The 14,721-nt window shown below is 38.0% G+C and overlaps 7 protein-coding genes across 7 annotated transcripts; 5 read left to right on the forward strand and 2 right to left on the reverse strand.

Moving 5' to 3' along the window:
- Window positions 1-256: 256 nt before the first annotated feature.
- Window positions 257-868, forward strand: C9374_010000 (uncharacterized protein; the record flags this gene model as incomplete). The annotated part of the gene is made up of 1 exon (XM_044685497.1): window positions 257-868. One exon carries the CDS (start codon window positions 257-259, stop codon window positions 866-868), a length of 612 nt encoding a protein of 203 aa, XP_044544551.1.
- A 96-nt stretch (window positions 869-964) lies between these two features.
- C9374_010001 (uncharacterized protein) lies at window positions 965-2,451 on the forward strand (the record flags this gene model as incomplete). The annotated part of the gene is made up of 3 exons (XM_044685498.1): window positions 965-1,343; window positions 1,387-2,051; window positions 2,107-2,451. 3 exons carry the CDS (start codon window positions 965-967, stop codon window positions 2,449-2,451), a joined length of 1,389 nt encoding a protein of 462 aa, XP_044544552.1.
- Window positions 2,452-2,527: 76 nt separating this feature from the next.
- Window positions 2,528-3,295, reverse strand: C9374_010002 (uncharacterized protein; the record flags this gene model as incomplete). The annotated part of the gene is made up of 1 exon (XM_044685499.1): window positions 2,528-3,295. One exon carries the CDS (start codon window positions 3,293-3,295, stop codon window positions 2,528-2,530), a length of 768 nt encoding a protein of 255 aa, XP_044544553.1.
- Window positions 3,296-3,453: 158 nt separating this feature from the next.
- C9374_010003 (uncharacterized protein) lies at window positions 3,454-7,503 on the reverse strand (the record flags this gene model as incomplete). The annotated part of the gene is made up of 1 exon (XM_044685500.1): window positions 3,454-7,503. One exon carries the CDS (start codon window positions 7,501-7,503, stop codon window positions 3,454-3,456), a length of 4,050 nt encoding a protein of 1,349 aa, XP_044544554.1.
- A 571-nt stretch (window positions 7,504-8,074) lies between these two features.
- Window positions 8,075-8,926, forward strand: C9374_010004 (uncharacterized protein; the record flags this gene model as incomplete). Its single annotated transcript, XM_044685501.1, has 2 exons — window positions 8,075-8,435; window positions 8,592-8,926. 2 exons carry the CDS (start codon window positions 8,075-8,077, stop codon window positions 8,924-8,926), a joined length of 696 nt encoding a protein of 231 aa, XP_044544555.1.
- A 790-nt stretch (window positions 8,927-9,716) lies between these two features.
- Window positions 9,717-13,869, forward strand: C9374_010005 (uncharacterized protein; the record flags this gene model as incomplete). Its single annotated transcript, XM_044685502.1, has 7 exons — window positions 9,717-9,761; window positions 9,958-9,990; window positions 10,091-10,129; window positions 10,347-10,451; window positions 10,621-11,092; window positions 11,683-11,696; window positions 11,800-13,869. 7 exons carry the CDS (start codon window positions 9,717-9,719, stop codon window positions 13,867-13,869), a joined length of 2,778 nt encoding a protein of 925 aa, XP_044544556.1.
- Window positions 13,870-14,210: 341 nt separating this feature from the next.
- Window positions 14,211-14,594, forward strand: C9374_010006 (uncharacterized protein; the record flags this gene model as incomplete). Its single annotated transcript, XM_044685503.1, has 1 exon — window positions 14,211-14,594. The coding sequence occupies one exon, from the start codon at window positions 14,211-14,213 to the stop codon at window positions 14,592-14,594; it is 384 nt and encodes a 127-aa protein (XP_044544557.1).
- Window positions 14,595-14,721: the final 127 nt, after the last annotated feature.

Here is a 14,721-nt window from a genome sequence, read left to right on the forward strand (position 1 = left end):
CAAAAGGCACGGGCCATAGTAATTGTCCACTAATCCTCGCTATATTACGGTATTATTGGAAACATCTTGGGTTCTGCAACGTGTACATTTCGAGTCTGGGCTTTGAGCTATAATGAATCGTGCGTTCCCGATAGTGGTAGCCTTAATAACTACACTTTTGGGCTTTTTAGCTACCATGGTTATTTACACTCTATTATTGCCTTTGGGAGTGTTGAGTTCGTTGCCTCCGAAATTCTGTTACTCGACTCAACATTTAATGCAATTTAAAAAGGGGTCGGAGTTGAGGTTAAGGAAGAGTGGAGTGGGTCCTGGACGATTTTCAATTCTTCAAGTGCATGCTCATAATGCATCTGAACAGTACATGGGAGAGGTAAATTTCAGACCATGGGCCATCCCGAACACGGTGGATGTCATGCCAAGTTCCAAGCAAGGTTCCTTGATTGCAGAGGCCGAAGGGCTTTCATTGGGACGTGCATACAATATCCATGAATGTGTGGAGGAATTGACAACAACAGGCAATAGTAATCTAGCTAACTTTAACACACGTAGTGGAGAGTATCCTTACAAATTCGTACAGATTGGGAGAATTGAAAAGCAACCGACATTTCATTATCGAGAATTTAACTTTTTGAGCGTGGACACTGGTTTGAAATCTCCCTCGATCAAAGTTAAGGAAGTTCAGGAACAGCCGTATGTTCAATTTAATGTCTATCTCATGGATCAGAATATGACAACTTACCCAGTCTTGACTCTTGCCAATATACAACGAAAGAATAAGGAGGAATGGATCATCCTTGTGAAGGAAGACACTCCCTCTCTGTTGGATTTTAGAAATATTTTCGTCCTTGTTTCATGGTTATCAAAGTGACAAGGAGAACTCGGGAACAAGGTTCGCAGCACTTTCTACCCAAACAAATCCTTTAGCGATCGCAAACGCTTTGGCAAAACAAAAAAAATAGTACTCATGTCATCAGGTAGCGACAACACTCCTCTCTCCAGTCACAAAAAGTTCTACGATTTCCGAGTAGAAGATTGGTATTCCTGTTGTTATTCGGACAACAAATCAACAGAACCATTGACTTTTACCACTGATTTTTTATCACTCACCATCGAACAAGCTAATGCCATCATTCACCTCTATGAACTATTTCACAAATATCCGAGACAATTGTTGCCTGGTGATGTTGGTTTAAAATTACCAGAGCAAGATGATCTCTTGCAGCAATATATCAAAAACGCCAAAGTGAAATGCATGAATCGATTTTCGTCAGTGACAAATGTCAATTCCATTGTTTCGGAATTTTATGATTGGGATGCCAATAATAATAATACTGATTCAACAGGTAATGCATCATCATCCACTGATTTTTCAAACTGGGAACCCAGTTCTCAAAAACCAGAAAATTTTCACTCGACAGGATGCAGTGCTGATACAACAATTAGGTATTGCTCTACAACAAAAATTTGATGAGCTTGCAAAAGTGTCTCCTTACCCACAGATTGATGGATTTTTTGTTCGAGCATCAACACGATCGCCCAAAGACGGCTGTTTGCGCCATCGTCAAGCATTTACCCAGCAATTAAAGTTGGAACTCGAAAAGAATGCTCAACAGTCAGGACGAGAAGTGACATTTAATGAGCCTCTTGCAGTAGTGAGAGCCTTCAACGCTAAATTATGCGTTCAAAACGCATTACAAGCCCTCGATTTGCTCGTCAACTCTGAAAGAATCTATGCTGACTTATTTAGGGCCTTGTTGTTTATCGATGAAAATTTGAAAAAGGAACCTCAAAAAGAATTGCCTGAGCAACGTTTGGTAGTGAGACTCTTCAAGAAAATGTCTCGACCCGAATATGAATTTAGAGTATTTGTGAAATACTTTGAAAATTTACAACAACATCAAGTAGTTGGAATTACACAGTATTTTAAGACATGCTATTTAGAAGATCTCAATCATCACGATGGAAGTTTGAGAGAACAAATTCAGAATGGTATTCAGGAATTGGCCCAAGAAGTTTCTAAACGCTTGCAAACGACTGAAAATTTTGTGTTGGTATGTTTATTCCCTTAATTGTGGTATTGTTTTTATCTAAACGTACGTACAAAAGGACGTGAGTATTGAGTATGAACATGTTCTTTCAGAGGATGGCACCAATTCTCAATTTAAAGTGACAAAAATTTGGATGATTGAAATCAATTCTTTCTCAAAACAGGCAAGCCCTTGTTTATTTAATTGGGATGAAGAAGAGACCATTAAGGTTCTGAGTGGAGAATTGCCCCTGCAATTCAGAATTTTACAAAAACCACTAACCCTTAAAGAAGGAAGACGTGAATTAGCAAAAGATGTGAGCGAAATGTTGGAACTCATTAATGGAAAGCCTCCAGTTGAAAATGGTGAAGTCAATCATCAGGACGATCGTGATCATTCAAAAAAGAATTGTATGGTTCAATAAGTGTTATGCAATGGAACGATTCATGAATTGGACTCTCTCTGTAAAATGAAATGTTACATGTCACACGAACAACTATTTATTTTAAGGAAATAATTTTGCTTAAATTGTTCTTTAAAAACATTTCACATTCATAAGGCGATTGAAATCGATACACGGTGAGATGAGGATTATTTTTCATCCATTTTACCACTCTCGATTCATATTCTCTCCAATTCCAGAATCGTTTCAACACAAAAAGCAACAAGGAATCTTGAGTTGAACAAAACTGATTGTACCAAGTTTCAATATTTCCATTGCAAATTGGAGTTTTAAACATAATTCGCTTCATGGTTCGAATGAAGAGACGGAACATGACCACACTTGCTGAATAATCCAACCAGAGAACTAAAGATGCGTGAGGAGCAACAGGTGGTTGAGTGGCCATGACTGTGCCGTCAATGATCCATCCATTCTTCTCAGTTTTCATTTCTTCTTGTGCGTAAACAGGATCTTTGTTTTGTTGTTGTTGTTGTGATTGAGGAGGAATTTTCTCAATTTCATTGAGGAGTTGATTGGAAAAGTCTTCAATGTCTCTGGTTTTCCAAATATGGCCTTGTGATGCTGGATGATATCGATGATGGTCAATATCAATGTAATGTAAATTGAATTGAGAGGCCAACTGTTGACTGAGAGTGGATTTACCACTTCCTGGCTGACCGTGAACAATGATAAGTGGTGCATGATCATGTCCTTGCTGAAAGAGTACTGGACCATGCTTTGAGGTCTTGTAATAGTGGTATTGGTAAAGGACTCCAAAGAGGAGTAACAGCACAATAAACAACAACGCTAACACTAGAATCCACATTATCTTTTGCTTCTTTTTTTTTGAGATTGAAATTCATGAACTTCACACGCTTCCTGGCTCTTTCTACAGTTTATTGAAATCGAATGATTTATGAATGAAGATCGTTTCACCTTGTAACAAGTGGCGTTTTCGCGTATCGACGAGCACAAGCAAAAGCTTCACATGGCCTTCAACGCACTCAAACACAATCGTCTCACCTTCTCCGAATTCTTATTACTCTTCTTCAAATCCCATAAACGATCCACTGTACCTGCTTGGGTAATGGCTTCCTTAATGTTCTTGTCATTGGCAAATATGAGATTTAACAAATTTTTCAAACTCTCCACCACAATACTTTCCACAGGCGAATAGGTGGCCTTAATCATGAATTCAATTGCACCTGATTTTAAAAAAGAGGGATGAAATTGTTCAAACTGAGAAAAATGAAATAAAATTCTGAGTCCATCCAATTTACATTCATCCATACTATTGGAATCTGCAGCTTTGACAATATTTGGTATTTTGAAAATGTCATGTATCTGTGTCAAGATGGTTTCATTTCTTGCCAACTTGGATATGCATCGGACAGAACGACTTTGAAGTTTGTGATCCGTTTCTAATAAATATTTGACCAAACAATCTCGAACACCATTCTTTGTGATTAATTTTCGTTGCAACATGGTATCCGCTTCACAAAGATTTGACAGAGTGCACAGACAATTCCAAATGACCGTTCTTTCACCAGTCATGTTAATAATTAATGTTGAAAGAGAGTCCAGAAACATTTCCTTGAAAAAGGTGAAATGACTTTCTGGAAGTGTACTAATATTTGCTAACGTTCTGCTAATGACTTTGGGTAACAATTCATACTCTTCTTGTGACATTGAGTTTTGTGTGAAAACAATATTAAAGTCCAATTGTTCTTGTTCACATCTCGTTCGTTGTTCTGCTATGGAAGACGACAATCGTAAAAGGCGAATGATGGGTGTGAGACCCTTATCGTAAATGTGTCGTTGACCTTCCTTATACTTGCTTAAATTACTCACTAATAACATGCATAGAAAAGTAGAAGACGTCATGGATACTACAAAAGGATTCTGCTCTGGAAATACTTGTTGATTCAAATCTCGTTGAAGTAAATTAAAAGCATGTTCGACCACTCTTGCTTCGAATAATATTTGATGTGTTTTGGTGTAATCGCTGAGCTGTGACAAAATATGCAGAGTTCTAGTTTCCAATAATAAATTAGAGCAATTAGATTGAACTGGTACAGAAACAAACATCTCCACTACGGTATCAAAAATGTACTTGAGGATGAGAGTGTCACGATGAATACTCGACGAAGGTACAAAGTTTGAAATTGCATCCAAAATTAAACCTTTCATAATATTTGTCTCTTCTTCTGTGTCTTCATTATTTGTGCCAAGTTCTCTCATCATGGAAAGCAAATTGTGGAAGAAACCAGAGCGATACATTTCTTCACGAGCTCGTTCATGAAACGAAAGCGCTCGAATGACCTGGTACAGAGCTTGTTTAAGAGTAACTCCTTGCTTTTTCTTTTTTTGAGCTTGGCCTTTTCTGGCCTTCAGTGTCAACAGATTGTAATCTGAAATGATTTGACTGAGGAGACCTAACTCTAACAAGTGGTTGGTCGTTGAGTCATCCACAAACTCGTCATTTTCAAACGTAGTTCCTGAAAGAATCAATCTTTCAATGCATATCAATACATTTGTCTTCAATAACGGAGCTCGCTTCATTTTAAATATCGAAGAAATGATTAAAAAATATGGGCTATCGTGCAAAAGCTTAGTTCGAGCCTCAGTTCCAGAAAATGATAAACATGTGACTGAATGAAACATGTCTCTCATAATATTGTAAATGGTCTTGTCAGGAATTATTTCCTGAGTAATCATGTCTTGTTGAGAAATATTTTGATCACATTGTGTTTGTTTTAGATATTCATTGAGTGTGTCCATTTTCTCGACAATGCATGAAATAAAGCCCATATCGATGAGCTTGGTGTCTGAAATTGTGGCTTTTAGATTCTTTGCAAAATGTTGATATCCACTTGGAGAGGAATGGTATCCCAGCAATTCACACGAATATTCTGATAATTTTCGGACTACTTTCATGACGAATTGTAAAATTTCTGGATGATGCAATGGGCATGTAGTGATGGTGGTTTTTAGATATTCCAAAAAGCTATTGTTTCCAGTGGTGAGTTTACAAATGGAACGATATTCATCCTCTGACTTTTTTTCAACCGTTTTCATTAATACATAGAGTGTTGACACGTTTTCTAACTCTTCATCCTTCTTATCTCTCGTTTCTTCCAAGAGTGGCTTTAAGCATAATGTTAATTTTGGTAGGTCAACATTTGCCTCATTGAGTAAGCTGGCAATTGTGGTTCGAGCCTCTGAGCTTGATATTAAAGGCTGCTCTTCGACCTTACCAATGCATTCAGAAATTTCATCTTTGTTTTCAAAGTGAAACATGGGAGAGGATGTTAATGATCTAGATTTGGGAGGATGCGCTCTGTTATTGATAACGTCAATAGAATCTCTTCTTTGCATGAGCTCATTTAGTTGTACACTATTTCGGAGGGATCTATCGACCACCTTTCTTGAACTTTGTCTACTTAACGAAGGAGCATTGAACAAATCTGCAGAACTTGTCAGTACTCTTTCTGAGGGCGTTCGGCTGAGAAGTGGCCTCTCTGATGTCGACGTAGCACTGCTGCTCTCTTGGTTCATCAAGCTTGTCCTTTGTTGGTCGTTACTTCGTGGCTTGGCAGTCTCAAATAATGTGACAGACTTTTTCTTTTCAAGTTTTTGATTTCTTGGTTGAGCTTTGATCTTTTTCTTTGTCGTTCCATTGAGCACGTCTTGTCTTTGCTTGTTTGCAAGCTGACTCTTCGATGAGGAATGATGAGTTTTTCGCGATTTTTGATTCAAAACAATCTCTCCAGATCTTCTTCGTTTGAGATAATCCAGAATTGCATCCGCTTCCTGTTCTGTCTTGGCCTTTTCTTGAGAAACTTCATTCGCAAGTAAAAGATTGGTTTTTTCACCTTGCATTTTGTTAAATGTCGTGATGAATGGAATTGGGTTGCAAAATCTCTTTTTTTCTAAAACATTGATTGGGCAGCTTTGCCTTATAGAGTTGTAGCTATTCGTTAAATAGTTGAAACTGAGTTCATCTAAGGTACCATTATTGGGGCATGGAAAATTGGAAGGTTGATTCAAGTCCCACTGCGTTGGTGGTACATAGGTCGGCGTGTAGAACCAAAAATTTGGAATGCTCGTAGAGACGTCCTTACTTTTGGCGAATATCTTATGGAGGGAATCATGATTCTGAAATAGGGAAATATATGTCTCTTCAATCACTACTGGAGGAGGTGGAGAAGGGTCAGGTGGTGGTAGAGAAGCTTGTGAGGGTATCATGGTTGTTGGCAATCCTGATGAGGATAACACTGTGGATGATTTGAAATCGGTGACGTCCAGTTTTTGTAGTTGAGTTGTGGTTGTTTGCATACTCGTTTTAGGATTGACCACCTCTTGTTTCTTTTGATTTGATTCCGTTTCTTCAGCAGAGCTAGAAGATTCTTGAGAATTTTCAGTATTATTTGGGGGTGATGATTGCTGTTGTGGTGGTTGAGATGGTTTAGAAGCAAGCTTTACAAGCATTGGGCTCTTGCTGGGCACTTGACCAATGGATGATGAAGATTTTGAGTTATTGAGCTTACTGAGAGATGAAGTGACATTGGTGTCTTCTTTTTTGACAGCAGCAATAAAAGGTGTTCGTTTTCCTGTAGATGCTGATCTTGTATTGTGACTCGCTCCATTATTATTATTGTTATTATTGTTGTTATTAATACGTGGTGATAAAAGTTTTTCTTCCTTTGAAGCTGATGCACTCATTGAAACTCGTTTCTTTGGAAGCACAATCGGAATCGTAATGGGTTCCTCCGAAATACTCTTCCGTTTAATATTTAAATTATTTACATTTTCTTTCGTGGCATTTGAAGTATTATTATTGCTACTATTTGATTTTAATTGTTCCAATGAGTGAGAGGAAGATGATTTTTTCTTGCTCTTTTTTTCATGTTGTTGATCCGTCAGTCCGTGATGATTCAATGATGATAATTTTTTTTCTTTCACCTTCTTCTTTTTAATCTTTTTCGGAGCACTGCTTTCCATCATCATGATCAAACTCTCATTATTGGTCATCATGAGGAGATGATGATGGACCTCTCACTTTATAAAAAAATGACTGGCTCGAGTTCAATTTTTTAAATTTTTAAATTCTGTAGAGAAGAGAAGGCGCCAATTAATGGTTGGATAAAGAAAAAAAATTGAAAGGTCCATCGCTAGAGTGAATACTCTTTGGTTCATGATCTTTGATCGGAATAGAAACGCTTAACGATAATGACAAAACTCAAAGCAAGATCTTGTTTGAAACGTTTTAAAACTCAACAACTAAGTAGTAACCACGATCAAGAGAGTCCTGGAGGATTCTCATCAACACGCTCATGAATCTCTCAATCATGATGGGATGATGATGTTTTTTGACAAGTTCAAGCATTGGGATACATGCAACCTCGTTCGCTCATGATGCTTGGGCACTATGGAGTCCTTGTTATCCCAAATTTCCTTTCGCCATTTCCATAACGAGTTCATTCGCGACGTTTTTGCCCCTGTCATTAACGCTCATGACATTTGCATTTCAAAGCAAATCCTCCTCTCGTCAAATCAAAGAAGAAAAAAACGACTCACTCTCACACACATTCGTTACACACAAATGAAAGCCACTCATCTCTGTCATGGGTTAGTCCTCATGTTGATGACCATTTGCCTGATGTCATCGTTCTCTCATGCTGCATCACTCCTTTCCATTTTCAAAGCTGATTCTTGGAAGAATATCCAAGAAACCAATCAAATGGTGTCCATGTGTCGATTCTTCATTCCTTCCGTACCAAGAAATTTAGCGACTTGTACTTGGTACAATTCTAATTCGTGTTGTACTGTGGATACTTCTCAAAAGATTAAAGCAGGATGGGAAAAGTCATCCGGAAGAAATTCTGGAACTTCAAACGTGACCGTTCCACAGTTTTTAGTGGAGGCTTTTGCTGGAGGATGTCTCGATGAGTTACATCAATACAGTAAGTGTTAAGGTGTGCAAATTGTAGTTGACGAGAATTTTTCACACTGATTTTACAATTTGTTTACGCTTTACTATGGGAAAAACAAATTGCCCAATGGTGTTATTTTCAAAAAATTCTTCTTCGGAACGTGATCTGAATGCTTGCTGTAAACAGTTTGCTATTTGTGCTCACCAGGTCAAACGACTTTCATTGAGGAGAATATTCAAATCTTTGGTCAACGTTCGACACTTTATTTGTGTAAATCATTCTGTGATCGTCTCTATCAAAAGTGTGCTCTTGTTCCAGTCACTGGAGGTCGTCCTGTGTCATTTGCTTTCTCGAATGGTGATGACTTTTGTACTCGTGGTTTGAATGATCCTGCCAACCAATTGGAAATTAAGGTGAGAACTGGAAATTGTTTCAATAAGGCAACTGCATTGGGAGTAAATTGGATCTCAATGATTGTGATGGTGGTCATCTCATTAATTGTTGCATTGATTCATGAATAATTGAATTATCATGTATTATGGACTTCAATGGATTCGAAAAATACAATTAAATTTTCAAAAAATATCATTGTAAGGATGAAAGAAGAAATCAAACAACAGTTCCTTTTCGTTCATGTCCACAAAAATGTATCTTGGTCCTGACTGTCTGTTCTCAGGTCATTGCTTTCGCAACCACCCTCAAGAGAGAGCGATAGGCCTCACTGGACATGAGGACAGAGGTCCTTCACCCATCCGCGATCCCTCCGTACATGACCAAGACTCCTCTTTTGAAAAGGATTCACTCGCACTGGTCCTCGACGCGCGAGAGGAGTGTTTAAAGACGGTCCTTGTTGAATTCTGTGCTCTCCGTTACGAGAACACCATCAACCTACCGTTAAACGCGTAACTCCATCCAGCGGTATGTTTCAGAGTGAGAACCAAAAGAGCCAAATACGTTTGAATATTTTTTATGAATTGGCCATTATGGTTTTCCGTTAAAATATTTTCATTTATGTAAGGTTTTGCTTGAGGTTTAAGGATTGATTGTTTTATTTTGGTCCAAGAGAAGAAGCTGCCTTGTACCTGTAGAAAGTCACCTGTAGTTTCCTTTAAAAAAAATTACAATCTCAGTTGAGATATCACACACACGAGCTGCGTTGTCAAGGCATCTTCGTTGATTTAAACAAATTTCCCTTCTCATCCAACAAGGAATAGACGCCTCATTCTGGTTTCCATTCTTATTCCGAAAATCGTTGACGACACGCACAAACGTACAATTGAGTCCTACACTGTTTAATAAACGCACAAAAAAATGCCCAAAAACAAAGATAACATCAATTACTATCAAGTTGCAATTGTATGTAAAGGCTAGTTGATTTATTGGTTGATGATGACGATGGAGAGCTTTTGTGCTGTTTGCACATATGATGATATGGAATGTGTTGTCATTGAAAAATGATGTGAAAAATGACACCTGTCACTATGAATGGATCACAATGAATGATGGCTGTGATCACTCGAATTTCGTTGGAATGAAACAATGGACATGCTAGTGTGGAGATGGTGGAGTCGGAAAAACAAGTGTGGTACGTTTTTGATTTTCCAATGACATGACAATTGAACTCGTCGTTGTTGTCATCATCATCATGGTCAATGATTCAAAATTTCACTTTTTTACGTTTAAAGACCATTCAATATTCACAAAACAAATTCGAAGGAGAAGATGTGAGTATCTAGTGTTATTAAAAATTTCCATAATAATAATAATTATTTATTTGAAATCATGAAATTCCTTAATTGCTGATTATAATGGTCGCCGTTATTATGATTTGCTGATAATTATTGTAATAATGAAATAATGACTCACTCTGTTTTTTTGAATGTCACAAATGTCATCATCATGTTGGATCGACTTGTTTTCTAATAATTATTGTCATGCCAGGTCTATGACCCAACCATTGAAAGTAGTTTTGTGGTACGGAGACAATACGAAGATATTAGTTTGGAAATGGAAATTGTGGATACAGCCGGACAAGATGATTACAAAGTGAGTATTACTTAATCACACTTGTGTGAAATTTTGTTGAATTAATTCCCGATGATATACCAATGAACCTTTCGAACTCGAATTTCACACACGGGCTTGCAACTACCCAAATTTCACATATGGAACTTTAATTTTCACAACAAATTTAAAAAATTGAACTTGACCATAGGCCCTTCGATTCAATTACATGAATTCATGCTACGGTTTCATTTTCGTATTCGACGTGACCAAAGCAGAAGAAAGCATTCTGAGTCTAGTTCCCTACGTCGAACAAATTCGATCGATCAAAGCAGACAAATATCAACCCGTATCCTCCTTAAATAATTTGGACTTTCCATGCATTCTTCTCGGAAATAAGTGTGACTTGGTCAACCACATTCCAGAAAAAACCATTCAACAAATCATTCAATCCACACTCAAATTAGAATGTCCAGTTTACTACGTTTCTGCAAAAACTCGAAAAAACATTGAGGAAGCATTCGAACAATTCACACGAGTGTTACGTGTGTTTGAAACTTTTCAGAAAAATCCAGAATGGAAATATCCTGCACATGGTAAATCCTCAACCTCACGTCTTGGAAGTACTTTGAGTTCTCATTCGGCGAGACGATCATCGACGAAAAGTAGTAAGAGTGGAGGGAGTAGTGGATCCTCTTCTTCGTCTCGAAAAAAGAATATATTTGCATCATTGGCATCTGAGGATAATAGTTTGGATCGTTTTGAAGATGATGGATTGTAATTTTTGTTTGGTTGTTTTTTGAAACTCTTGGAGTTCAATATGAATTGTTGTAAAGATTCGAATTGTTGTAGATTGTTATGTCCAATTTTTCAAACCACACACACACACACACACCTCGTTGTTGTTCTTGTGTCGTTCATGAACTCTGTACAATAATGTCCAATGAACGAATCCATTTTTCAATACATTCTCTAATTTGAGATTATTTTGAAAAACAACGTGTTTCATCTCCTTAGAGCCCAAGACCGTTGAAAATACACGTGTTCTTTTCTTCCTCTAATCTCGTTCATCTTCAAATGATTTCTATTGAACGAAGCAGCAGCTGGGCAAGAAGAAAAGTAGCCGTTAATTCTGTTTTCGCTCATGAGAACATAGGGTAATGAAAAGTAACAACAAATCTTTGAAAAAAAAACAACAGCAACACCCTGGTGATATCTCATCACACTACACAGACAGACGAACGAATTGATCTTTAATATTGAGTAATAAAAGAGAGAGGATTATTGGTAAGTAATGATTAGGAGGATGGATGGTTCAAATCCGAAATCAAAATTTTGATCATGGTGATGATTCGGAATGAATATAATATCTATGGATGATGATATTCAGAGAGAGATGATATCGCAAAATTCTACAATTGAGAGAAGGAGTAGAATGACTTTCCAACATTTATTTCCTCATCAAAATAACATGATGATGAATTCATCATCCAATCAAGAAGATAATTCTCCGTTATCTTTTAATACTCATTCATCAAGCAGCAGCAGTATTGCAATGAATTCAACTTGCGGAATTGTAGCCTTTGTATCCAAGAAGGAACCTGCGCGAGATATTCTCATGGATGGTCTCTCCATCTTGCAGAATAGAGGCTATGATAGTGCAGGTATTGCAACCATGAGACCCGATCCCAACAGCAAGGATCAACAATCGTACTCGTTCCATACCACGAAATATGCAAGTTCTCAAACCACAAGCGATGCCTTGAAGAGGCTTCGTGAAACTCTTCATACTCATGGCTCGGACACGATTGGTATTGCTCACACACGATGGGCTACTCACGGAGCGAAAACCGATATCAATGCTCATCCTCATATGGATCAATCGGGACGAGTGATTCTAGTGCATAATGGTGTGATTGAAAATTCGGGAGAATTGAAAAAAGAGCTCATTGAAAAGCATGGAATTAAATTTAAGAGTGAGACCGATACGGAAGTGATTGTTCAGCTTATTGGAGTTTATTTGGATGAAATGCTTAAGGAAGGAGTTAAGACCGATGTGGTCGAGAAGGCAGTTCTCAAAGCAACCAAACATTTGGAAGGAACTTGGGGTTTAGTGATCATGTCGACTGTGGAACCAGATCGTTTAGTGGTTGCTCGTAATGGTTCTCCACTTTTGGTCGGTGTCTCACAAGGTAAAATGTTTGTTGCCAGTGAGAGTTCTGCATTCGCTCTCTACACTCGAGAAATGATAAGTTTGGAAAATAATGAAATTGCTGTCATTACAGCAGATGGTGTCACATTGCCATACGAAAGAAAAATTGTTGTGGAAGAGGAAAAGATTGAAAAATCACCTCATCCTCATGCTCACTGGACCATTCGTGAAATTTTGGAACAACCAGAAGCAATTTCAAGATCTTTGAACTTTGGTGGAAGAATTAGTGACGACAGTCATGTCAAATTGGGAGGTTTGGATGACAATCGAGAATGGCTTTCTGGAATTGAGCATTTGGTCATTGCCGCATGTGGAACAAGTTATTATGCAAGCTTGTATGGAGCTCAAATTTTCCGTGACTTGAAATGTTTCAAAACCGTTCAAGTGATTGATGGCGCCGAGTTGGAAGAGTCACACTTTTGTCCAGAAAATTCAGGTCTCTTGGTTCTCTCTCAAAGTGGTGAAACTGCTGACGTGTTGCGATGCATCTACATTGCAGAACAATTGAACATTCCAAGATTTTCATGTGTCAATCGTGTTGGATCCACCATTGCTCGAACCACCAAGTGTGGTGTGTACATTAATGCAGGTCGTGAGACGGCAGTAGCCTCAACAAAGGCCTTCTCATGCCAAGTCACTGTTTTGTCCTTAATAGGTTTGTGGTTTGCACAAAACAAGTCACCCATCTTCCAACTTCAACACCGACAAGCTCTCATTCAATATCTTCATCGTTTGCCCACATGTGCTGGAATGGTTCTGAGTCGAGTGAGAGAAAAATGTAAGGAAATTGCAAGACACATTTTCAACATGAAGGGAAATACCTTATTCTTACTTGGAAAGGGTTACGGTGAAGCTGTGGCCTATGAAGGTTCATTGAAAATTAAGGAAGTGACTTATACACATGCAGAGGGCTATTCCTCAGGAGCATTGAAACATGGACCTTTTGCTTTGATTGAACCTGGTACTGTGATTTTTGTTTTCATTCTCGATGACAAGTATTTCAAGATGAATATGACTGCAGCTGCTGAAATTAAATCAAGAGGAGCCTATACCGTTGCAATTACTGACATTCCAAACAAACTTTCAAAGGAGGAAGTGGATTATGTGATTGATGTTCCATCGAATGGAACTTTTAGTGCTCTTTTGGCCAACATTCCACTTCAATTGATTGCGTACGAGTTGGCGTTGTTGCGTGGTCATGATCCTGATAAGCCAAGAAATTTGGCCAAGACTGTGACTGTTCTCTAAGTTAAGGGTTTATTGAGGAACATGGCGTATATATGTAGAGATGATGTATCAACAATGAACAACACAATTATAAACCCAAATGATGGTGATGATCATTGAATCATTGGTGGCAATATGTTTTGTACGATTCGTTTCAACAGAATAGGAAAGAATCAAGGAATCATGTTGTTGGGAAATTCCTTGAAAAACATCGATTGGCGGAAGGACTACCCATATCCTCCGTGTGCACGGTCCCTTTGATCGTTCATCATCACGTGTACATGCTTTTTCACCACTTGTAAAAATTGAACGATCGAACATTGTTGATCGAATCAATTCACTAAGAAAAAAAAACAATCGAAATGGTTCATATACTTCCAACTCTTGTCACAAAAGGTCTCGTGGGTGGTGTCTCTGCGCTCCACATTTACATTTTGATTTTAGAAATGTTTTTATGGAATACACCTCGGGGAAGAAGAGCTTTCAACTTGAAGGATGAAGAATTTGCAAGAAAATCTCAACCATTGGCAGCGAACCAAGGACTCTACAATGGTTTCTTGGCTGCTGGGTTGGCATGGTCGCTGATTCATCCCAACACTGTATTCGGACAGCAATTGGCCTTCTTCTTTTTAGGGTGCGTCGGAGTGGCTGGTGTGTTTGGAGCTTTGACAGCTTCAAAGAAAATTTTCTTTATTCAAACAGTACCTGCTCTCATTGCTTTGGTGTGTACTTACTTGTCTTGGTAAAATTCAACTTGAGAGAACTCGTTAAAATTTAATATACGTAAAGTTTGAATTAATTCAACTTGAGAGAAATTATTAAAAATTGTATTTTGAATAATTCGCATGAAATTAAATTTGTTTAATATTCACC

The sequence above is a fragment of the Naegleria lovaniensis genome (genome assembly GCF_003324165.1).
Source record: "Naegleria lovaniensis strain ATCC 30569 chromosome Unknown tig039, whole genome shotgun sequence".
NCBI classification, from domain to species: domain Eukaryota; phylum Heterolobosea; class Eutetramitea; order Acrasida; family Naegleriidae; genus Naegleria; species Naegleria lovaniensis.